Consider the following 26,480-nt stretch of genomic DNA (forward strand, 5'->3'; position numbering starts at 1 on the left):
TATCGTGAAAATATCGTACCGAGAGCTTTGGATATCGTTACATCCCTAGTCTCGAACCATAAAGAAAAGTTCTTTTTACGTTTCAATCTAGATCTAAACTGCAGTGAAGTAAAAAATGCTGATACTTACCCTCAAATGTAGTATAATAAAAGTAAAAAGTATCCACTGTCAAATTTACTTAAGTAACATACTGATACCTAAAATTTGCACTTAAATATTGTACTTTTACTTTTGTACTTCATTATCTTCCACCACTGCCACCGACACATCTGAGCTTTCTTTTTTTCTTTCTTTTCTTTTGTTAGATTTTATTATAATTGAAGGAACTTGAAGAAATGTTAGATTGTAATTTTAAATTTCTTAAATCTGACTTATCTGCTTCCCCAGATAAACTAAATATAGCTTTTACGGATAATAACTCTAATGCTTATTTATTATAAATTACAAAAGCATTTCATTTTTATTATAATTTGGTGTTTTGGTTCTCCAGACATGTATCCAGTCAGAAAGTAGGATGGGCCTTATTTGGGTTTTTAATCATTAAATAGTGCAAGTACAGCCTGAGTTAATCCTGGATGATCTGGGCTTTCATGCAACTCTTATCTGCAGGTTTAGGCAATGTACTCTTATCTGCAGACAATTTAGGCAATGGCAACCTAGGTTCAAGTTTACAAGATTTGGCAATTTGATTACATTTATTTCAAATCAGTGGCCATTTTGTTATGCTGAGCTTGCAAAAATCTCTTCGGAGTGTGAGAGGAGATACTTGTGGAACCCGTTGTTATCGTAAAACTCACCTGGGGGATCGCGGGACTGTACAGACTCGTGTTGTGAAAAAATAAAACAAAAAAAGACTGAAAGATAACCTGATATTCACCTGATCTGAGACAGGTTTTGTTAGGAAAAATGCATGAGTAGAGACATGTTTGTGCAACGGTCTTGATCTCAGAACTTAGATAAGACCACGTTATAAAGTTATTTCTGTATTGAGTATCACGCTGTTGTCATAAAAATTTTGTTTTAGAGTTTTAAATTTCAGTATCGAGGCAGCACCACAGACAAAATCCTGTGAACACATTCTCCATTTCAATATAGAATGACAGCACTCCAACATTTAAACAAAACAAACTTTATATGAATTAATAAGGCAACTTAAGTTTTAGTCACTTCCACTCAATTACAAACACGTCACTGTACTACATGGAAGTTATAATGAATTATGTTGCTTAGACTTGACAAAAAAAACGATGACAACAACACTGACTACTGTATGTCTGTAGACTTAGGGCATGCTTTGACATTGTCACTGTGTGAATGAAAGTGACAGGAGCACAAAATAATGATAAAGTGATTCCAAAACTGTCCGGGACACGGGAGCGGGGGTGCGGGGCGTATCCTTGGAATTGTCCTGGACAGTTGTGTAAACCCACAGGCCTTGGCTTGTTTAGCTCGTAATGACTTCAATCAGAGCTGCTAATCCTGCTCCAGTCTCTGTCCTGACGCCACTGCACCTCAACTGACCCTTCACTCCTCTCCTCTTCCTCCATTTCAGACAGGTTTCTTGGTTCCACTTGGGTTGGGTTGGGCGTGTAGTTTCAGGGTAATGTGCAAAATGATCTCCTCCTCGTCCTCCTCTTCGTGTGGTTGTGCTTAGTTGACGGCCTTCCTCTTTTGTCCCTTCAGGATGATCTCCAGGACGTGGGTGAGGTCCATCATTTTGGAGAGCATGTCCATGATGTCAGGGTGCTCCCGGGCGCCGCTGATGAACTCCTCCAAGGTCAACTCACCTGGACGAAAGCAGCAGGTCAGATTAACAACTTAGCACATTGATAAATCTCACACAATGGCCAATAGCAATCTTGTTTAGTCATGAGAGCTTAGTTTTGTGACCATATTTTCTGTTTCTCTTGGCTGGATCTTAGAGGAAGACTAAAGAACAACTGATTAATGTCTTTTCAATTAATGCCTCACAACAATTGTCAGTAATAATGATCAATATATAAGTGAGATTGGAGGGCCTTCATAGATATCAGTATTGTTCATGCTCCAGTATCAGAAATGCTGCTGATATTTGGCACAGATATATTTTCTAGTCCTCATATTTGTATTTTTAAACAGATTAAAAGAGCTAAAAATATGGCTGAATATGTTTCTTTACACAAAACACAATAATGTGCATATCCCATATTATTTATACTCCAGATAAATATATTTATTTTGACAAAAGTTTCCTATAACCCCACATTTATCTTACAATCGGTACCGGCAAATATCGTCATTCAGGCAACAGTGGCAAAACAAATATCAGGTATCGGAATCGGCACTGAAATCCATATCAGACCATCCATAATTTTAAGTAAATTACAGAATTATCCCTACCTTCTCCGTGCACGTCGATCCTCTCATATATTAGATTCACGATCTCTTCTGGAGGAATGTCATAAATCCTAGTGATGTCTTGAATGGCCTGCAGACAAGAAACCAGAAAAACTCAACATTAATTCAGTCATTTCCATCAGTCAAATGTCATTTCAATCTGTCAGTGCTTAGAAGGGGAATATATCAATTACTCAGACTAGATTTTTTTTTTATCAGAAATATACTGAATTGTTTTTTCTTGGGGTTCAAATATCAAACAATTGTGAATATACTGTTAGATTAAAAAGTGCCTCTTGTTCTAGACGATACACTTGGTTTTCAAAACAATAATTTTTATAATTTCTTAGTGATATAGTTCACACGTCTTTTGACCATAATTAGACTGTTGTGTACATCCTTTAAAGGTTATATATTACGCAAAACTGACTCGTGAGCTTTTAGCCATGTTATAATGATGTTACCTCCTCAAAAACAGACCCGGAGTTGTGTTTTGTTTCTTTTTGTTTGAGTAATCCTGTATTATTAGGCTTTCTGCATCTCCAAAGATGGTGATGGTAGTTTTAAAGTTAACAGCTATTTGTAGCCTCAATTAAACTGAGTAGAATAACTTTGTTGTTATTTTTATTTTTTTTATATTTTTGTTTTACCTTTTGTACAGTCTATAATATCTGCTGGTGCTACGAGGAATGAAGTTATGAGGCTAAAACAAATGCTGTAACATCAACGTTCCAACACAATGGAGCACTTCCTGTATTACTACTTCATGACGTCACAAGGATGAACTGAGTGTTTTCAGTTTGAGAAAAGAACTCAGCCTAAATATACAGGGTTTGTGTTAAAATCTTGCAAAACAAAACACAACTCCAGATATGTTTGCAATGAGGAAACAACATTTTAACCCTCTAAACAAAATCAAGCTTTTTGCCTATAAACATGAATTACAAGGTGTGTATTTTAATAAAGGGGGTAATAATATTTTAAAGTAACTTGATAATTATTCCCTTACACTGTCCTGGTAGTAAAATACGTACATCCTGTACCATTTTTAGCTGTGGGGGTTAGGTAAGAACACCGTGGATTAGAAGTCATGTCTATTTCACAGACTAAAGCTTTTCCACTGCTAAGCTTGAACTTCGGGAACAAATCAGGACAACTTATTCCATGAAAATCCAACATACCTTAAATATTGTCTCCATTTCATCCCTGTCTATTTTTCCGTTCCCGTCTTGATCAAAAAGCTTGAAGTACCATTTGAGTTTTTGGTTGATTTCTCCTTTGAGGAGTAAGCTTATGGCTGCGATGTATTCCACAAAGTTTATATACCCGTCCTGTAAGAAGCAAAAAATATCATACAGGAGTTAGTGCAAGGAGTATTAATTTCTATGGCAATGTTTGAATCAAAATACAGAAAAATTACTCAATAGTTGACCCATGCCAAAATCTTGTTTCTGAAATTTGTTTGTAAGAAAACAGCTTATTTGGTTTACTATTTTTGTTTCAATTTTCCTGTTTTGGTGCCATTTTGAGGACTATTCTAAAGATTTATTATTTTCTTAATTGCTATGTTAACAGTCTTGATTTTTCATCATTCTGAAACTCATGGATAATATGTGCAGATAGTAATAATATAATAATAAGAAGAATAGTAGCAATGAAAAGATGTTCAAAGCACCCGGCAAATGTGTACTACTAATTATGTAACTGTGCTTGACTACATATAATCCCCAACCTGTACTGCTATACTACAATATATTCACTCAATCGTTATTCATTTCTAGGACAAGTGACTTTTGTTCAGATTTTAAAGCCAAATTATGACCAGTATCAACCAGCATCAATGATACTAAGACAAAGACACCATTGCAAACATGAAGCTTAGGCCTGTTGTACAGTCACAAACCTGCACTGCTGCTTTTCAAATCACAGAATCAAAGCTACAAATTAAAATTTCAGGATGGTACAGTGAGTTTCTTATGTGATTCCAATGTGATTGGATGCTGTGGATGGTTGCAGAGGTTGCCTTACCCCGTCCATGTCGAATGTGAAGAAGACTTGGTCCACATAGCTACTGGCCTCCTCGGTCATACCGGTCATTTCCAGCATCGATTTGAGCTCAAACAGCGTGATGAGGCCGGACGGAGACTCCTTCATGAACTTGGTGTACCAGTGGTGCATGTCCTCCTCCAGGATGTCGTCCAGGCTGGAGCTGTGGGAGCCCATGATGATCCAGAGACAGGGGCAGCAGTGCTCTGAATCCTGGGCAGGTAAGGACGGACTGAAGCCTCACGCAAGAGTGACCTTTAATCTTTAAGTCTTGATCGTCCCAAAGCAGAGATAACCCGCTAATGGGATAAGGCTTCCTAGAAGAGGACTGCTTGGCACACTCACAGACTCGGCGGGAGGTGAGTTTCCACAGCAACTGATGGGGAGAAATAGTACATATATTCTGGTAGTAGAAAAAGAATAAATGTGCACAGAAAAATTTTATATGACTTCATAAAAAACACAAAATTAAACAATTCTAACAGTTCATTACTTTAGTGGCAGCCAATTTTTTTTTTTTAATAATCACTAAAATTACAATTATTATTCAATTAATATAATAATAATTGAATGTGTATCAAGAAAAGTCTATATAAATGGATCAATAGTGCAATATTAAATAGTAATCATATCTTCATATAATTTTAAATGCATTTAAATGTAAATATAAATAAAGAATTTCTTACCCATAATGCATATTAGTACCAAAATTAGGTTGTAAATTTTTCTTTACATTATTTACATTACATTTTTAACACAAAATGAGTAATTAAATACTATGGTTTAAGCTTGAGTTAACCTAGACTATTTGTGCTTGACACATTTTGGTCTTTAGTGGAACTCCTCTGGGATTTACCTCCGGGGGTTTCCTTTCCGTACAACTATAATCCTGCTATTTCTGTTCTCCTGCATATTACAAGCTCCTTATAAAATTACATAAAATAAAACACAAGCTATTATTATTCACCTGTATTCACCAGCACGTGTATTTTTGGAGCCGTGGGTTAAGTATAGCCTCGTTGTATCAGTGTACATAATGATAAGAATAGCTCACAGGTCAGTAACCCATAACTCACATTCATCTGCTCACAACTCCAGCTCGCAGGGACTTTAAAAAATGCTTACCACTTTTTATTCATTCATATAAAATCCAAATTTCCCTAACATATTTTTAAGAAAGACAGTAAATCAACCAGCACTGTTTAATTTTAACTTCATGACGACTTCTAACGCAATCTGATCTTCAGTTTTGTAAAAATATTCAACTGAAATGTATTCATACTATTGGCAATACTCTTCCTTACACATGCCCTTTAGAATCATTTTGTTGCTTGCTTATATGCCCCCTAATAATGTATTATTTTTGTTTTTATTGATCAAATAAGGTAAAACAGTGCACCTGACCAATGCCTGACCCAAGAGTGAGTGCATGGGGGACCTGAATGGCTCGTGCTAATGGAGTTCCTGCAGTGGTAGTAGGTCGGAGTCGGAGAGGTGCTTATATTAGCAAATCTGGCTTCAAACGATTACCTGCACTTAAAATAGGACGGCGTGAAGGCCCACCCACAGCAGTTACGAAGAAGTACCGGAGTTAACGAGTCCATGGAGCGATCAGGCTGGCACTGCATGGTAGAACCTGGTGCCAGTGATTACACAAAACATTTGGGTGTTATATTGATCAAGAGAACTCAGACCGACCTTGAAAAGCAGCTTAGCACGCCTGAGTCTGCACTCTGTGGATAAATAAAAGCTTGTGTTTACTTTGGCTCATATCATCACATTATTATGAATCTTTATGAGCACTGTATGAAGAGAACTCAGACCAAGAAAAAGAAGAAGTCATTCAAATAGACTTACCTGTGCAAACACATTATGATAAGCACACCACAATGTTTAAACACAAAGCAGCAGCAGTAAAGATGCAATCCAGTCCAATCCAGTTTTATTTGTATAGCACATTTTACTAACACAAAGTCCCTAAAGTGCTGCGCAGAGTAGGGACAATATAAATTAAATTACAAATTGAAATAGTATTTAACTAAACATAAATAGCCTATACGATAAAAACTGAACTGTTCAAAATGACTAAATGAATGAATAAAGCCATTTCACCTGTGAAATTCAAAGTCACTCTAAACATAAGTGTATACTGTATTTTAGCAGTGATTTCATTATAAATATAATATAAATGCTTTCATCTAAATTATTGTTTGTAGTTTGTAGATAAAATGCAAAAGTAGATTAACATGACTTCTGCAATTGTAATGCATCTCTACATTTTTTATTATACGATACATATGTACATGAAATTGACACTGTAATTGTTGCATTTTATAGAACCCAAGAACAGTAGCACCAGACTCCCACTCGAGTGAACGCTAATGTAGATCCAAATTAAAGAATTAGCATCTAAGTAAAACAGTCTTACTGTCTATTCACAGGATTAAATTCTGTCTTTCCACGTATCAAGGATTCAAGATTAAGTCTTTAAAGTTATCTTACGCAGTTGGCAATTTGGCACACTATTTGTTTACAAAGTGGATTTATGATTGCAAGAATCATTATATTCATAGTGTATCAAATCAAATCAAATTTTCTTTTTAAGTGAGTGCAGTGTCTGTTTCCATTTTTTGTTTAAACAAAAGTCATCACTGATGTGTAAGTGTGACTCTTTACTCCCATTCATTCACCTGGAGCCCTAATCTGATTGAGGCCTTGTTAGAGTCTCCACGTTAACTGTCAATGCTGAGTCAGTTTGACGCACTTGTTATAACCAGATTCAAAAGGTGACAGGTTCACAGCATTAAACACAATGACCTAAACTCTGCTATCCGGAGGAAGCTGAGGACAACTGATCCACGCCGCTTTGTGCTGTGGATGTGGAGCCTGGACCCACTCGCCTCAGGCCCAAGGATACAATTCAACTGGACCAAAACCTCTCGCCACAAGAACAGACTCGTTTTGTTTTTCCAGACACTCCAAGTCGCTTTACAATTTGGCGCATTATTCATTCACTCCACACTCAGTACTGGCAAGCCACGACTGTAGCCACAACTGCCCTGGGGCAGATCATCAGAGATGCAGCTGCTACTCTGCCCATCGGCCCTTCCAACCACCACATTCATACTGGGCAATGTGGGTGAAGTGTCTTGCCTAAGGACACATCAACAGTTTTTCCTATACTGTATATTTTGTATTTGAATATTAAAGTCTATTTATTTCCCTTATTTAATCAACACATTTACGGTTATTATTATTTGTTTTATTTTGAACAATAACATTGAGGCGAGTTCCTAGTTTGTGAATTTTATTCATTGACAAATACAATGAAATGTATTATGCTTTTTTTCTGATTTCTCTTTAGTTTAGTTTCGATGAGCAGCAGCTCCAATGACAAAGTCTGAACTGAGGAAATGAGGCCAGAGAGTTTCCCCGGCCACAAGTCTCCAATGTGGGGCTAATCCAATTTACTTAATAGAATTTACTAGTGAGTAAAGTAAAAATAATACAAAAAATTTGCAAATTAAATGATGTAATTATGAAACGTGTAATTATGAATAATGTGCTGCTGAGACTTTCATATCTCATATTGTATTTGCATCAGTTACAGCTGTGCTCGTTGTTCTTATTATCCCACATTTGTCTTTAAAGGATTCTTTAACCTTGAGCAGTAGCTCCCTCTAGTGTTGAAAACAAACACCCACAGACTGTTAAACAAAAAAGCTTTATGTAAAAAAAAAGAATATAAAAAGTTGGCACAATTGTCATAACAGTTGTTCACGAACACGAATGATCCATTTCCCTTTAAAGTCTTTTTTTAAAATATATATCTGTCCAGGAATTAATTGGACTTAACTGCACAGATGTCCACATGGTAATGACACATTATAAAAAGTTTTCATGTAAACTCATCCTGCCATGAGAACAGCATTCACATTCATATAAAAATATACAGTGTTAATTATGAAAATAAAACATTGTGATTTCTCTCATTTTTGGAATATATATATATATATATACAAATGCTAAAGCCCCTTTGAATGCACAGAATAATTTCACCAGCAAAAATAAATACATTTTTATACATGTGCTTTCATTTTGATTATGAATACATTAGAACACTTACTTACAACACATACAACACTTGGCACTACCGGATTTCTTTCGCTTCATGGTAAACTTCCCAGAGGCTGTGGGCCATAAATGCACATACACACACACTATTGTGTAATGTCTTTGTGGTTAGTGCAGACAGATCCAGTGACTGGCCTGTGACCTGTCTGTGGTCTGTTGCTAACATGCACTGGAGCCTGTTCCCACATGATAACCTGACACCAACCAGTCAGGTGTATGCAGCGAGAAACACCATTACACTTCCTCTGTAATCCTCAAATGGCAACTTTACAAATTGATACCACAAACTGATACAAAAACATGACAATAACGTTCTAGGAGCAGCATCACATTATCAGCTTTACAAATTATAATGAATAGAATATAGGTTAGTGTTTAGTTTCAGATTTAGGTGGTAGATAAAAAAAATGACCTGGTTTATGGTTCAAAATTTAAAGGTGCATTGTGTAACTTTTCTGGTGGAAATAATTTTCTTACTTTCATGGAGATGTTATTGCTTTGTCTGAAATGTTTCACAGTATGGTTTTAAACTTTTCTATCATCATGGAGACCAAACTGAACCAAGTTACAGGTTTTTTCATGTATTTCTGAGCTATAAAACCACATGTAATTGAATAAATGTATAAGTATACTGATATTGGATTCAAACGTAAATAAAGGTGTATTGCGTAACTTTTCTGGTGGTGGTGGAGGGTCCGTCACCTACTTGTTTCTATGGATACGTCGCTGCTTTGTCGGGAATGTTCCACAGTGTGATATTAAACTGTTTTGCCTCATATTTATTCAATTACAGGTGGTTTTATAGCTCAAAAATCGTTAGAAAAACAGGGATACAGACTGTGAGCAGGGTCGCCTCTCCACAGATCTGACCTGTAACTTGGTCTGGTTTGGTCTCCATGACGATAGAAACATTCCAGAAAGTTCCACAGTGCACAAACCAAAAAGTTACACAGTGCACCAATTTAATTTAGAAGAATAATATACCAAATGTTTGGACCCAATGCCAAAGTTTGACAATTTGGTCGCAATGTTTGGAATATTTACAAAAAAAATTTAAATAAAATACATGTTTACAAGTCTGTTACACTGTTAAATTTGCACTTTAACCTGAACTGTAGTTATAAATGTAATGTAAATGGTAGGGCTGTAACAATAATCAAAGTATTGTATCAAAGTTCTCACAGTGGTATTGTGGGCCATCACAGTATACTGAATTACAAGTCTGTCTGCTTGAATTCATTATTATGGGGCAGCAATAGCTAAAAATAAAATGAGGAACTCCATATACAATGATTTTTTCTCCTTTGTTTCAGCAGAGAGAGCATGAAGAAATAACTGTCAATAAGCGCATCGTTCTGTGGAGTATGATTCACACCAACGTCAAGTTACATTTCTGCTATTCTCGTAAACTGCGTATTCTATAACTTCTACTTAATTTGGCAGAATAATACCTGTTGTAAATACACAGTAAGTTATAGTTTTACATGAATCAAGAAGCAATTTGCGAAGAAAAGTTGAGAAACTATGTTGAAAATGAAGTGAAGAGGAAGTGGAGAGTTCTATTTTAGATATTTCCATTCGATGATGCCAACTAGGGAGAATTTAATCCAAAAGTATGACACAATTAAACGCAAGAAAATGTCTGTGATACTTTTAACATTATTTCAGTAAAATAAAGGTGTTTCTTATAATTGTATTTGTGTATGTTAGAGGAATTTTGGCTCCTAACCTAAAAAAAATTGACAAACAGTAAGATTAATTACCATTGTAAATGTATAAATTTGATGCCTAATTTTGTGCACTAAAAATGGCTGAAGGTTTATGTTTTATAGGCATCTACCTGTACTTTATCTAAGGCTTAAATGGCTCTTATATTTACTCTAAACACTGAAATTTGTAGCTGTGGTATTTTTATTTTCTAATAGTGGCTCATCGAAGGAAAAAGATCCTCTAGTCTAACAGCTTAGAGCTTGGAGATACTGCATTGGACTTGTTTTCATATTTTCAAATGTAAACCAGTTACGTCTTTCAGGGTCTGATGCAAGGACTGTTTAAATTAGGATAGAGTTTGAGCATTTTTTGTTTGTAACCACACTAGATATGTTTAGAGAAGTGGTCTCTATGTACATGTGGTCGGATGGGTCTAGTTCCTGGTCATATAGAAACTGTCGGAGCACGTTGTATACCATCTCTTTGCTCAGAGTGAAGTGCTCTAGCTGACCCCCCTCCTCCTCCTCAGGCATCCGGAACATCAGGCGGAACAGAGCAGTGACCGGGCCATCGCTGCGGGACGGCAAAAAGAGAGAGAAATCATTAAGTATAGTTATAGTGGATTCTAGAGATATAACAATAACCGAAATATCGTTATATCGTATCGTCAAAGTTCTCACAATAATATCGTGGACCATCACAATATATCGAATTACAAGTCTCTTTGCTTAAATTAAGACTTATGGTGCAGCAAGAGCTAAAAAAGACAGAGGGAACTACATAGACCATGATCCTTTGCTCCATTTCAGTGCAGACTACAAGAAGAAATAACACTTTTAAGCATTTTTAAGTCTTAGTTGTTTGGATTAAGTCTTGTCAAGGCATTTTAAGAGGAAAAAGTCGCATATTCAGAGTTTTGTTAGCCTCTACAAAATATCACAATAAATACCGTACTATGAGATGTATATTGTGAAAATATCGTACCGAAAGATTTGAATATCATTACATATTGAACCTCCCCATGATATCGCCATAAATATCATACCGAGAGATTTGGATATTGTTACATTGTCAGCTTCCCCACGATATCGCAATAAATATCGTACCAAGACATGTATATCCTGAAAATATCATACCGAGAGATTTGGATATCATTACATCGTGAGCCTCCCCATGATATCGCAATAACTATCGTACCCTGAGATGTATATCGTGAAAATATCATACCGAGAGATTTGGATATTATTACATTGTCAGCTTCCCCACGATATCACAATAAATATCGTACCAAGAGATGTATATCGTGAAAATATCGTACCGAGAGATTTGGATATTGTTACATCGTGAGCCTCCCCATGATTTTGCGATAAATATCGTACCGTGAGGTTCATACTGTGACGATATCGTATCGTGAGACTTGGCTATCGTTACACCCCTAGTGGATTCAAATGTTAAATAAAGGTGTATTGTGTAACATTTCTTGTGATGGTGGAGGGTCCGTCACCTGCTTGTTTCTATGGATAGGTCCCTGCTCTCTGGAATGTTCCACAGTATGATATTAAACTGTTCTACTTTATGGATCTAGTCACCATGAAGACAGAAACATTCCAGACAAAGCAGTAACATCTCACTGAAGAAAAGTATTTGACAGACCCTCCACCAGAAAAGACAAAATGCAACTTTAAATACACAATGCAACTTTAAAGTTTCAACCATAAACCAGCTCATTTGTTTTATCTACAACCTCATGAAGCTAGAAAGGTTTAATACCATAGTGTAAAACATTTAATAACATAGTATAAAACTTTCCAGACAAGGCAATAACATCTCCATGGAGAAAAACATTTGACGAACCATCCAGCAGAAAAGTTACACAATGCACCTTGAAGGCAGTGACAAAACAAATATTGACAAATTGTGTTGATTTAATTGGAACTGGAAAAAAGGTGGCGCCCTCTCCAGGTGGGTGGAGGAGTAGTTTCCAAATTGGTGTTGTTTAAAGGTGCTTCGTGTAAATTTTCTGGTGGAGGGTCTGTCAAATGCTTTTCTCCATGGAGATGTTATTGCTTTATCTGGAATGTTTCACAGTATGACATTAAATCTTTCAAAACAGACCAAGTTACAGGTTAGATTTTGAACTACAAAACAACCTGTAATTGAATAAATGTAAGGTAGTGCAACCAAAAAGTTACATAATGCACCTTTGAGTAGAGATATTGTTCCTTTAATATCCTGATAAAAGCCACAATATCATCTTGTTATTATAAGTCTTATGTCGTTACTGTAAATGAGATTAAACTATAATTCCCAACCAAGCTTTAAATCCTTATGAACCAGTAGAGATTACCTGAACTCGTATATTTGGCTCTTTATGAAGTATCTTCCCAGGGCGGGAGAGTCTCTGTACAGGACGTTCAGCTGAAGGGAGAGGCAAAAGTACACAAACCATTACATGTTTTGGATAACATCTTTACAGCACTTCAGGCAAAAAGTCAAGTAAAAGTTAAACTTAAAGTAAACGAGTCATAAGAAAGAAATCAGCATAAGTAAAAGTATTAAAGTACCTGTTTAGAGTAAAAAGTAAAGGTTTTTCACACAGATTTGGATAAAGTGCTGTTCAGTTGTTAAAGTGATAAGTGTAGTGAAATTGATTAAAAATTATATAGATTTAAGTGAACAGTGTCAATACGAATAAAAAAGAAAAAAGGACAAGAAAAGATGCTTGAAAACATGATTAGAGAGAAGATGTATTGTTCTATTAAGATAAATAAATAAATGTCTGTGATTTTATCAGCAAAGAACTTAAAACACAAATGAAATGTGTGACCCCACCCAATATATACATAATTTTCTTATGAATTTTGTGTATAAGTACATATTTTTGTTTGCTGAAAGCCAATGTTTGAACTCAAAAGCTTTACTTTACTCAGGATATAAACACAAACAAACACAACACAAAATTGTGAAAATAACCCCTAAAATCATATGAAAAGTACTTTTACTTTTCAGTCCATGTTAAAAAATTTTTAAAAAGTGGAGTCAAAAGTACAGATACATGTTTTCAAATGTAGTGAAGTAAAAGTAAAAAGTATCCACTGTAAAATGTACTTAAGTAAAGTATAGATACCTAAAATTTTACTTAAGTACAGTATTTTACTACTACAGCTTGCAAAAATGAACTCACCACTGTATCCCTATTTTAAAAGTAGCCTACTGTCTGACCACTTTAATTTCTCAGCTAATTTGAAGTTCAAAATAAAGTTTGTACTACACAGCGAGCAGGGAGGAGGAATGGGTTAATATTTTACCAGTGCACTCAAATATGTTTGTGCTGCCTTATTGTTTACCACTAGTAGACAGAGTCACATTTCATTCGTGTTTTATTTATGTTTTAAGCTGCAGCTGTTTCCTATTCTCTATTTCCGTCATTATAATAAAAGAAATTACCTATACTGTGCCCGGAAATGTAAAATTTAATAGGAGTATTATGTAACTTTTCTGGTGGAGGGTTCGTCACCTGCTTGTTTCTATGGATATGTCATTGCTCTGCCTGGAATGTTCCACAGTATGACTTTAAACAGCTACATCTTACATTTATTAAAATACAGGTGTTTTATAGCTCAAAAAGATCTAGAAAAACAAACATTTGGCATTCTGACTGTGAGCGAGGTTGCTTCGCCACAGATCTGACCTCTAATTTGGTCTAGTTTGGTCTCCATGACGATAGAAAGGTTTAATGCCATACTGTGAAACATTCCAGACAAAGCAATAACAGCTCCATGGAGAAAAGTTACACAATTCACCTTTAAAGTGCCTATCACACTTAGGATTACTAATTTTACTAAACTAAATTTAAGATTTAGCAAAAAAAAAATCTCTGGGGAACTGTTACCTAGCTGCCAATATAAGAAAACCCCTTTATTTGGATGAAATGATGTTTAACGCATAAGAAAAATGTGTTTCTTGTAAACTGTGCCAAACCTTTGGAAAGAATTCCCCTTAGGATGATGTCATGAACAAAAGTTATAATTACACTATTAAAAATGAATGACATCACCTTTATTTTATTACATCACAGTTTAAACTATGAGTATTCCTGTATTTTTGTACTTTTTTTCTCAACTTTTGAACCTGGAATGTTCCACAGTATGACATTAAACAGATCTACCTTACATTTATTCAATTACAAGTGGTTTTATAGCCCCAAAATACTGGGGAAAAAAAGCATTTTGACTGTGAGCGGGGTCGCCTCTCCACAGATCTGACCTGTAACTTGGTCTGGTTTGGTTTCCATGAAGATAGAAACGTTTAATGCCATACTTTGAAACATTCCAGACAAAGCAATAACATCTCCATGGACAAAAGTTAAACAATGCACCTATGACACTTTGGATTACCAATTTTATGAAACTAAATTTAAGATTTTTCTAAAATTTAAAAACATACGTATATATATTTGGGGGAACCTAGCCGCCAATATAAGAAAACCCCTTTATTTGGTTGAAATGATGTTTGAGGTATCAGAAAAATGTGTTTCCTGTAAACTGTGCCAAACCTTTGGAAAGAATTCCCCTTAGTTATAATTACACTATTAAAACTGAATGACATCACCTTTATTTTGTTACATCATGGTTTAAACTATGAGTATTCCTGTATTTTTGTACTTTTTTCTCAACTTTTTTATCCACAAACTGACACTTAATGCTGCATTGTGTAACTTTTCTAGTGGAGGGTCCATCAAATGCTTTTCTCCATGGATATGCCATTGCTCTGCCTGGAATGTTCCGCAGTGTGACATTAAACAGCTTTACCTTACATTTACTCAATTACAAGTGGTTTTATAGCCCCAAAATACTGGGGAAAAAAAGCATTCTGACTGTGAGCGGGGTCGCCTCTCCACAGATCTGACCTGTAACTTGGTCTGGTTTGGTTTCCATGAAGTTAGAAAGGTTACTGCTTCATCTGAAATGTTTCACAATATAGTATTAGCCCTTTGTGCTTCATGGAAACCAAACCACAGACCAAACCAGACCAAGTTACAGGTCAGATCTGTTGGAGAGGTGACTCACGGAGACCCACTGTTGGAGAGGTGACTCACGGTCAGAATGCCGTTTTGTCCAGTATTTTTGAGCTATAAAACCACTTGTAATTGAATAAATGTAAAGTAGAGCTGTTTAATGTCATACTGTGGAACATTCCAGGCAGAGCAAGTGACAGACGCACACCTAAAAGTTACGCAATGCACCTTTAACTGATGTAAACGATCATAAATACTGACCACAGGGGCTGTCACACTAAACCATGTATTAGAAAAACATGAAACATAAAAGATAGATATGATTTTATTGTTATTATAATAGCCGTAATGATCACAAATGCATTAATTAGTCTACTTTCTGTTTGTTCATGTAACCTATGTTGACTTTCCTTTTCATTTTCTTTATTATTAATTTGACTGACATGCTAAAGACAAACAGTTATTAAATACACACCTTATTTTCCAGTTCCCTGGTGAGCGACTGACTCCCATCGGACGTCAGGTTTGGAAGCTCTTCTGAGGAATTGAAATTGGGCAGCTGGACACTCCCACTGAAGTCTCTGCACATACCAAACTGCGTGGGATCATATTTATCATCAATGTCTTCATACAGGGCTGCGAAGAAAAAGAAAGTGGAACTGAAACTTCCCTTTTAACAATGAGCACACCGCAAGATTCCCCAGTTTAGAGTAATAGCAACACAACGTGACCTGCCATTTGACTGTGTGACCTTAGTATCACACCTTACTGTCAGCACTTCCTCAAAAATGCCCTTCTTGGTTAAGATAAGTGCACTGAACGTAATATATAGTCATTAAAAATGCACTATGTAACTTTCTGGTTGAGGGTCGTTTTTATCTCCAAGGTTATATTACTGCTTTCTCTTAAATATTCTTACAATATGGCATTAAACGTATCTATCTTATGGCTCGTTTCTCCAGAGATCTGACCTGTAACTTGGCCTGTCTCCATGGAGGTAGATACGTTTAATGACATACTGTGGAACATTCCAGGCAAAGCAATAACATCTCCACGGTATGAGCAGGTTCAACAGAAAAGTTACATCCAGAATACACATTTCTTCACGAAAATACGAATCTGAACGGCAGAGAAATGAGCGTGACTGACAGGTGGATTAGCCAATCAGGCGCAAAAAAATAAATAAATAAAGGGAAAAAATGTCAAATTGGACTGAAAAACATGGCGAATTTCTGCAGAATCGATGTGTGAGGGGTAGGGATGTAACAGTAACTGAAATATCATGATATTGTATCGTCAAAAGCCTCTCAGTAGTACCGTGGGCTGTCACAATTTATCAAATCACAAGTTCCTTTGCTTAAATACATGAATTATCGTAGCAACAGCTTATAAATATATGTAACTACATTTCCCATGATTCATTTCAGTGCAGGCAACATGAAGAAATATGTTTTTTACTTGAATTCTTGGGATTATGATGGAAATAATTCACACCAAAATCTTGTCAAGGTATTTTAAAAGCAAAAAAGTGTCCTATCTACAATTATGTCTGCCTCTTCAAATTATCGCAGTAAATATTGTACCGTGAGATGCATATCGTGATAATATCGTACCGAGAGATTTGGATATTGTTAGATGCCTAGTGAGGGACTGCACCCTGTTAATCTGAGGTGAGATAAATTAGATTTTATTTATAAATGACTGGTGATTAATGAGCTCTTTTCTTCCCATGTATCAACCCAAAAACATGCACCATAAGTAAAAATCTTCCGGCTAAGATCCTGACCGAGCCTAGCAACAAGCTCATGGAGATGGGTCACTGGCCCACTGCTCCTGAAAGGATGGAAGAAATGGAGAGGACATTTTCCCTACGGGGACAATAAAGTAGTAGGAACAAAAGAAAAATACAAATCTGATTGGACGATTATATTAGGTCGAGTTTGAGATGCAACGGAGAACATGGTGACTAAACTGATACCACTAAAAAAATACAGAGCTCTCAATTTATCTAGACAATCGTATTCAGACAATATTATAGCAATCCACCAGACACGCAGCCAGGTGCCACCTAGTGCCTCCGCTCAATTTCATTTCTCTCCAGCAACTAAGTCAGGAATCGGAATATACTAAACGTTTTGCAAGAACCCCGGAAGTTGCAGACCTGCACCGGTCAATCAGGGAAGAGCTGTGAAGCCATGACGTCAAACTCAAGCGCCTGTCTGGGTCCCTTTTGTGGTACAGCATAACAGTAAACAAAGCGGCTGAGATGGATGTAGTCGAAGCCATATATTCTGTGTTGGCAACAATTCCTGAAATCGAGGATATAAACTCAGAACAAAGAGAATGTTTGGTGAATTTTATCAAGGGGAAAGACGTTATTTCCCTTCTTCCTACGGGATTTGGCACATTACATACATCACGACCAAATAGCAACGATTGGTTAAATAAAAAAAGTACCTGCCTACCGTCGGGCGAACGAATCCTAATGCTGCGAGGTCAGACGGTTTCTATGAAGTGAAACCATCTGATGAATCAGGCTACCAGAAAGGGGCTCAAGATCCAAAAGAAGGAAATATAGCAATTTACTTTTTAATTTCAGCTCATCTCCCAAACCTGCCATCTCTAACGGACCAACTCAAGTGTCAAATTGTTTCCAAAACAACAAATAATTCTGCTGTGTAGAGCCGCTTTTTGTGGATTCATTCAAATTAGTGAGAAAATGTGAAACAATAATCATTAAGGAATATATTTACCTCTGCACACGGCCAGTGATATAAAAACTAAGCAAATGACAGTGACTAAAATGAGGATGAGGACCAGCCACAGTGGACAAACTTTGCAAACTTTTTCACGTAGCTCTTTTTTTATCTTGCATGCAACACTTTCCTAGGAAACAAGACAAAAACATAACATTAGTTCAAGGTGATTAGGAGACACACACTGTACATGGGCGTACATTTATCAGAATAAATGTATTAAACTAAACAGACATTAAACAAAAGTATAAATGTGTTTGGAACTCAAAGGTTTTTAATTTCGTGCTTCATTTTGTGCAACCAACCAGTTTTGGTATTATTAGAGTCAAACTTAGACAAACTGTATTCGTCAGTAATACATTCTAAAAAAAAAAAAAAGTAGCAGTTATTATACTTTACTACTTTTAATACTTTGAGTAAACCATATACAGTATTTAAAAATATGTTTAAATGTCCTCTGCTTTGTGGGGAAAATGTAGTGATAAGCCTAAAATGTAAAATTACCAAGTTAAGAACAAAATGAAACTGACTCATACTATAAATACTTGTTAATACATAAAACATGTGTCTAATAATGTCCAACCTTTTGATTGTTTGGGATTCTTTGAGCTTCAGGATCAGGATCAGGCCCATTGATTCCCACTGCATTTCCATTACCGGTGCCAACATTCTGCAAAGTAAATAAAAGGACACGAATAATAATCATAACAATAACTGTGCAGTCCTAAAATAAACACAATGGATCAAAGGCTCACCTCTAGCAGCGTTTCTGATTCTTCCGTTCTTCCTGGAGGACCATCTATACAATCCTGTAAAAAAAAACCCTCAAATGAATATAATGTTGTGACCAGCTAATTTACGCAGTGGTCACGTACTGTGGCACTCACCTGTCCATTTACGCGCGGTGCTGCGTCGTTTCCATTCGGCACACTTACCATTTCGATGTCAACGATAAATGTATTTGCCATGGTTAGTTTCCCAAAGCAACATAAGTTATTCCACTGGTATCTCGTCGCCTTGGGGAGAGTTTGAACCCGGAACTATCTTGCGCGTAAAACTGTGGCACCGTCAACATCCAAGACCAGCCACCTTAGCGATTCCGTCAAATGCGCTTAACTTGACGTTGTTTTATGGGCGATAAGTCCTCGGGTTTTGGGGGTGTCTTCTCCATTGACACCTCCACGGACCAGGTGAGTTTTCCCTGTGACGGGTTTCGGGACGGGACAGGCAGGCTGACGCAGGAAGAAGGCGTTGTCAGCTGTAAAGGTATTTGTGGGAGTCTGTTCGCATGAGCAGATACTTGTGCAGATTTCCCACTGACGCCTGCTGCGAAAGGAACCACTGGGCGTAAAGCGGCCAAATTTAAGAGTGGGATATTAGCTGTTTGGAAAATAAAGGGAACCCACTTGTCCTCTGTTATTCTGTGTCAATGTATATCCTGTTTGTTAAGAGCGGAACTTTTATTTGTTTAAACCTGTCGTAGTCATTTGAGTATTGAGTAATAACAGAGTATGAGGCCAACTTTACGCACAGACATTATCTATATGGCAATCTTTAGTCCAAATGACACACCGAGAACTCATACTGTGCTGTGGAGCTGTTCTACATCTATTTCTACGACGAAATATTCAGTAGTTACCATGGTGACACAATTCACACATGAGCAAACACAAGCAAAAAGTTTTAAGATAGTCTGAAACTCAAGAAATAAAAAAAAACAAAATGGATTTAAACACATTTTCTGGAGCTTTTGACCAATAGAAAATAGTTCACACTCCTCTTAAGGTGTTTAATTTTCAACAGGAATGGAGTGACTAATTTAGAAACTGTTGTTGAGTAATGCTGGCCAGTTTGTGATTGTAATTTTATGTGTGAGACTGTGCTCAGATTAAAGTCTAATTTAATTAACAGGACTTCAGAATGAGTCGTCTCTTCAGCGGTGGTAGAGTTGGCAATTTGGGGGTCCTAGGCGAACTTCAGTTTGGGGCCCTCACTATAATGCACAGTTTTGTTGTATTTGTATTTTTTTATATTTATTGTCTGTTTTTTTCCCATTGTTCATGAGACGCACACATCTTTATTTGAATTAGGATAGATTGGAAACTTGTCTTATTAGTTTGGTCGCAACTAAATAACCAGAGCTGAAAGTAGTTTTATTTTTTGCTAGTACAATTACATTTTTGTTTACATCCATAACATATGATTATGATTATGTTCAAATCAGGGTCAAGCTGACAAGTCCATTCTAACGTGAAAGGGGGGATACTTTGACAATTAAAATAAATTTGACAATCAGATACTATTTCGGTGGTGTTTTCTTGTTTTAAAGTAAACCACTCTCATTTAAAGTCATATTGAGAGAAAATCAAATTGCTCTGAGGCCTTGGCCATTAGTGACACTGAGTTCAATTGGATGGGAGCCCCTCCAGGTTCGGGGCCCTAGTGGTAGCGCCACCTCTGACTTTCAGTTTGCATCACACCTCCAGGGAATGTGGATAACATCACCTGAAAAGTATCAATAGCCGAGAAGGATAGATACCTAAAAACTGTACTTAAATATAGTGTCACCATGCTTTACTTTAGCCCTTCACTATGCAAACTCCAAACAAATTATATGTGGTGTCCTGTACACAACAAAGCAACTAATTTACATTTACATAGTCCACTTACAGCTAAGTGCACTGTTCTTTGCATAAGTGACCACACGCAGAGCCACAATGACTAGAGATAAACTGTTCACACTACACTATTTTTTAGGAGGGAGGGGTCCACTACTTGCTTGTTTTTTGGGGGATGTTATTACTTTACCTGTAATGTTCCACAAACATAGAGACTCATCTGGCTTGCATTTATTCACTTACATGTGTTTTCTTACTAAAAAAACAAACAAAAAGTCATAAAAATGTGCATTCTGATAGTGAATGTGTGTGGAAGGGGTCAACTCTCTCTAGATCTGACCTGAAACACCTCCATTGGTCTTCATTGAGATAGATGGACAGAATGTTCCACAGTATGGCATTAAACCTATGAAAATCGATAACATCTTCATGGAGACAACCATTTCAAAGTTACATAGTGCACCTTTAACTGGACATTTCTACACCACTACATTTTAAAAATGAACTGTAAAAGTAAGAAGTACTTTTCTTTATGGTTTGAGACCTGCTGAAATGGCTGTAACTTATTTTTAGTAAATGTAATTTGAGCAAACCAAATAAACAAAAACAGCTTGAAAAATTTACAAATCATTTGAATCATTTGAATCACAGATCAAAATCAGCTAAATTCTTTATCAAAATCACTACATTTAATGCTTTAATTGTTCTAAAAATCTCTGCAAAATACTTACTTTTTAATGTGATACTTTTACTTTAGTTTTTTTTTTTTTTTTTTTACTTAAGTAACAGAATAGAGTACTTCATCCACCACTGGTAACAGGTGACGCAACTTTATGATGTAAAGTTGTCATGCTTGAAATCACCAGCAGAGGTCGACAAAGCTCCATGTTTTTACACTAATAGTTCACGTTTAAGGGCCAGTATTATGCTATTCTCTAATCAGTAGGGATGTAACAATAACTAAAATATCGTGATATCGTATCGTCAGAAGTCTCACAATAATATCATGGGCTGTCACAATATATCGAATTACAAATTTCTTTGCTTAAATGCATGGTTTTATAGTAGCGACAGCTTATAAACATCAGAAACTACATATCCCATGATTCATTTCAGTGCAGACAACATGAAGAAATATGTTTTTTACTTGAATTCTTGGGATTATGCTGGAAATAATTCACACCAAAATCTTGTCAAGGTATTGTAAAAGCAAAAATGTGTCCCATCTACAATTATATTATCGTGATAATATCGTACCAAGAGATTTGGATATCATTACATCCCTAAAATATGACAATAAATGTATGAAATGACTGGTTAAAGCATTTTTATAATGTCAGTCTTGTTATTATGTATAATATCATAATATCGTGAGCTTTCCTACGATATCGCAAAAAATATCGTTCTATGAGGTTCGTACCATGACAATATCGTATTGTGAGACTTTGATATCGTTACACCCTTACTAATCAGTGTTATAAATAGTTCTTCTCTCAGACAAAAAGTACTCTGTTCCATTTTGTGATGTCATGTGGTAATACAGGAAGCGCTCCACTGTGTTTTCAAATTCCATACACCTTCACTAGAATCATTTAGATAATTTCAACCCAGGAATTTCCAATCACAACTGAACAAAAGCTAAAAGAAGCTGTCAACTTCAAACTATTGCTTTGTGACCTCACAAGGTGGAACAGAGCATTTTGGGCTTTGGAAATGTAGACAGACTAATAATAAAAGATTACTCAAACGTGTGAATGAAACGAAACTCCGAGGAGCTAAATGTTTAAAGCTCATATAGGACGTTTAAACTTGATCAACTAACTCAATTTCTCTCCCAATAACAGACACACACAAAAAACACATAAATATTTGACTCTACACACATTTGTCTTATTTACAACTTTAATCATTTGCATAATTTCGAGGACCTGAGCCGCTCCACAGTGCAGAGGTATAGATACTTTTTGAGTACACAAAATACAGTAAAAGCAAATCTCCAGTAAGCTAGGAATGCAAGGTTCACATGGCCTAGAGCAACAGAAATACAACCAAAAATAAATAGCTGCTAATATGAACTAGTGAAGGACATGTACTCTTGACAATGAGTATAAAATAATTTGTTCATATAAAGAAACGTACGATGTAGACTGATACGGAAGGAGCAGCAGTGAGGTTGGAAACTGCCAGTGTTTTTGACCTGTTCTTAAAAGGGAGACATAGAGAAGTACATAGATATACAGAAAACCAAAACTGCATCAATAAAAAGCTGTCTTAAAAACATTTGAAGTTACATTTGGCTGTGTACATAGCAACATTCTGAGCCGATGGTTTGTTTGGATAAAAGTAGAGATGCACTGATAAAATATACTGATACTTGCCTTGCCTTGCCTTGCCTTGCCTTGCCTACTTAAAAAATCTGAAAAATGCTTAAAAAAATTCTTGCACCAAGTTCAAAATAAATCAGATTATTGTCATAGATAAAGCATATTTGGTAGGATGTGGAAAAAGTCCATCCTGGCACGTGGTACTGACAGAAATGCAGAATATCCGCATTATTAATTAGGGATGAGAGATGTTTAGGCTTTTATAACAGTAATTGTGGTAATCGATATTAATCCGATATTGAAATTTTTGCAGATTTTTGGCACTGGTATTTGTTCTTATGTGACGGATTTGACTTTTTGAACAGACTAATGTGTACAAATTGAAACAGAGGAACAATTAGGCAAAAAATCTGGCTGTATCATAGAGGAAGTGAGCATGGGCACGCTTCTGGCTCCATTGACTCTGGTTTCATTTCGCTATGTATTGAAAAATCATCTCCCCTCTCTTTCTAACTGCTGCTGTCAGGCTCTTCATTTTGGTCTTAAAATGTTTATATTAACCCGCTTTACATGATCATGGTGTTTTTATTTTACTGTTTTGTCTGTAAATCAATTCTATCAGTTCTAATATGGAACTTGGGTCTAAATTCGCTCTGAAACTGCAGCCTCGGTGAGCTTCATTTCACTAAATATGTATTTTTGATCCCACATAAATACATTTTGTTATTATTTTTACCTGATGAAGCCCTAGTGCCGAAACGTTGCACGGTTTGTCCTAATAAATCACACAATTTACAAGTAAGACGGTGTGCGGGATCTTTCTCTAAGTTCTTGGGCTGCTTCCTCTCCTCCAACGCGCTTTTATTATTTTTACAAAAGTGAAAAGTTAACTTGTGAACTTTACTGTACTCTGGGCTTTGCTATGAAAAATCAGCTATAAATATCAGATATCAGCTCAAAAAAAACCCACACAACTCGGACCTTCTCTAATCAATATTGTTATTAAATATCTGGTTCTGTGCATCTCTAACTTAAAGGTGCATTGTGTAACTTTTCTAGTGGAGGGTTCACCATGTGCTTGTCTCCATGGAGATACTGTTGCTTGCTCTGGAATGTCCCGTTGTGGCATTAAATGTATGCATCCATCTTGCATTTACTCAGCAACATGGGTTTTCATTGACCTAAAAACATTCTTACTGTGAGTGGGCTCGCCTCTCCACAGATCTGACACATACAGTAACTTGGCCCTATGGAATCTCCTGCTGTCTCCGTAGAGATAAATAAGCGTAATGCCACACAGTGTAACATTCCAGGCAACATCTCCAATGAGAGAAACAGGTGATAAGACAGGTAAGATGTTTCTCCAGAACAAAAATACTGGTTGTTGTACTGTAACTGGCTGAATATTTGTAGTACTTAAAAAATTGCAGCCGTTGCGATTTGTCGATTGCGTCCGTTCAAATTGTGATCTGACCACTGAAACCTATGACTACCTGCTTATCTGACTTGACGAAATGTACGCAGCTGATATGGTGTGCTGTGAGTCAATAAAAGCATTGAAAAACAAAGCATTTTCACAGTTCACATTCCTTCATTTGCGTCCTTTTCCGCTTCCTCCTCCATCTTCTCCTCGCTCCCCTCGGTCTTATCATCACAGGGCTCCGAGGGGGGCTTCTGCTGTTCCTCTTCCTGTCCCTCTGCCATTTTGCACTCCTCCTCTCCTCTCTCCTCCTCTCCTGTCTTCTCCTCCGACTCTGCTTTCTCTTCTGGACGATCCCTTTTCCCCTCCTCCTCGGCTATCGTGCTGCAGTCTCTGTCTCCATCTCCCTCGTGCTTCTCCTCCACCACCTCCTCCTCCTTCTCGCCCGACCCGCCGGCGGCCTCCTCTGCGGGGCTGTGGGGAACCTGCTCGCCCAGGCCATTCTCGTTGGGTTGGGACTGTTCACACGGGGACGTGGAGCTCCCGGGGGACGTGGGCTCTTCTCCGGTTGATCTGCGGTGCTGCCGGGTGGGAGGGCGGCGTTTGAATGACAGGCGTGGACGGGACTGGGAGAGGGAATGACAAAAAGATAAATGGGGTTAGACAGTGTTTTTATATATTAACTAGTCTGTATCTCCCTCCTAGTGGTGATTCTGGATTAGGAGAGATTTCATTACTGCACTTTGGTAGCTTTTTCAAGAGATTGGTGATTTATTATTTGCATTGATAACAAATAAAAATCACTTATTAGGTGAATTTACTTATCTAGTGTTGTTGTTACTGTCCTGTCTTGCGTACAAGATCATAGCAAGTTTCTTTAAACATTTTACATTCTCTAATTTATCTCATAACAGGGTCAATAGTGGCTGAGTGGTTAAAGCAGTGGTCCCTCAACCCAAAGACTGAAGTCAGGCAAGACACTTCAGTCACCTTGTCTAGTGTGTGAGTGTGTGTGCGTGTGTGTGTGTGTGTGTGTGTGTGTGTGAGTGGCTAACCATCACCGAGTGTGGAGTTAATGAATAATGCACTGTAAAAGCACTTCGGGTGTTTTGAAAGGCGCTATAGCAATCCAAAGCATTATTATAATACATATTCAAATCCTCAGTAATGTAACTGTAAAGTGCTTCATCCCTAAGTAAGTTTTTAGTTCTGCTTTATACTGAAGTCAGCAGCAACAATACATTTTTGGGCACAGAAGCAAGCACACAGTATAAAATTATAAAAAAAATCTCTTAATAATAATGTAAAAGTCCACTCCTGCTCACCCACTGCACCAGCTCACTCTCCAACAGGCTCCTACAGCACCACTCAAACAGTGAGAGATACAGGACTACAGTCATACTATAATACTCCCTACAACTGTACAACAACTCACCCTAATGTAACAGATAATACTCCCTACAACTGTACAACAACTCACCTTTAAGTAACAGATAATACTCCCTACAGCTGTACAACAATTGATCCTTATGTAACAGATAATACTCCCTACAACTGTACAACAACTCACCTTTAAGTAATGAATAATACTCCCTACAACTGTATAACAACTCACCCTTATGTAACAGATAATACTCCCTACAACTGTACAACAACTCACCTTTAAGTAACAGATAATACTCCCTACAACTGTACAACAACTCACCCTTATGCAGCAGATAATACGTCTAAGCTGTGATTAGTTTCAGTGGCTCAAATGTGTTGTCTAAATTAAAAACTATTGAGAGACAAATGAAGATCAGATTATTCCTATTAAAATTATTTTTAGTGGTTAAACCTGTATTTTTTCAGTTTAATTCCATCTCGTGTTCCAGCTCGAGGTCATGAGGTACTCACGCTTATCCCAGCTACAGGAGGCTGAGGCGGGGCAAACGTGCCCTGGACAATGATCAGTAAACGACAGGGATTACAGAGGGAGACACTCCCTCAACAAACAATGCCCTCACAGCACTGTGGCCTTTTACACTCACTCACCTGTGACCCTGTGTGTGTGCAAGAGCCTTTATGAGCTCTTTTAAC

At 36.9% G+C, this 26,480-nt stretch overlaps 3 protein-coding genes across 3 annotated transcripts in view; all 3 read right to left on the bottom strand.

Annotated features, from left to right (window-relative positions):
* Positions 1 to 1,113: 1,113 nt before the first annotated feature.
* On the bottom strand, positions 1,114 to 7,979 carry guca1c (guanylate cyclase activator 1C). The gene is made up of 5 exons (XM_020937718.2): positions 5,953 to 7,979; positions 4,405 to 4,798; positions 3,558 to 3,707; positions 2,380 to 2,467; positions 1,114 to 1,787 (listed from the first exon to the last, which is right to left on the bottom strand). Exons 2-5 carry the CDS (start codon positions 4,597 to 4,599, stop codon positions 1,651 to 1,653), a joined length of 570 nt encoding a protein of 189 aa, XP_020793377.1. The 5' UTR covers positions 4,600 to 4,798; positions 5,953 to 7,979; the 3' UTR covers positions 1,114 to 1,650.
* A 148-nt stretch (positions 7,980 to 8,127) lies between these two features.
* LOC110171905 (uncharacterized) lies at positions 8,128 to 19,485 on the bottom strand. Its single transcript, XM_020937713.2, has 7 exons — positions 18,927 to 19,485; positions 18,795 to 18,848; positions 18,623 to 18,709; positions 18,037 to 18,169; positions 15,759 to 15,919; positions 12,614 to 12,684; positions 8,128 to 10,839 (listed from the first exon to the last, which is right to left on the bottom strand). Exons 1-7 carry the CDS (start codon positions 19,005 to 19,007, stop codon positions 10,608 to 10,610), a joined length of 819 nt encoding a protein of 272 aa, XP_020793372.2. The 5' UTR covers positions 19,008 to 19,485; the 3' UTR covers positions 8,128 to 10,607.
* A 3,056-nt stretch (positions 19,486 to 22,541) lies between these two features.
* Positions 22,542 to 26,480, bottom strand: part of zgc:153184 (uncharacterized protein LOC751652 homolog) — a 40,989-nt gene continuing 37,050 nt past the window's right edge. Inside the window, exon 6 of the mRNA XM_020937668.2 lies at positions 22,542 to 25,027. Coding sequence (XP_020793327.2) covers positions 24,563 to 25,027 — 465 coding nt within the window. The 3' untranslated portion in view covers positions 22,542 to 24,562. The remainder of the gene's footprint in view (positions 25,028 to 26,480) is intronic.

This window comes from Boleophthalmus pectinirostris, unplaced genomic scaffold (genome assembly GCF_026225935.1).
Source record: "Boleophthalmus pectinirostris isolate CB_2022bp ecotype Guang Dong unplaced genomic scaffold, ASM2622593v1 HiC_scaffold_9, whole genome shotgun sequence".
Classification (NCBI taxonomy): domain Eukaryota; kingdom Metazoa; phylum Chordata; class Actinopteri; order Gobiiformes; family Gobiidae; genus Boleophthalmus; species Boleophthalmus pectinirostris.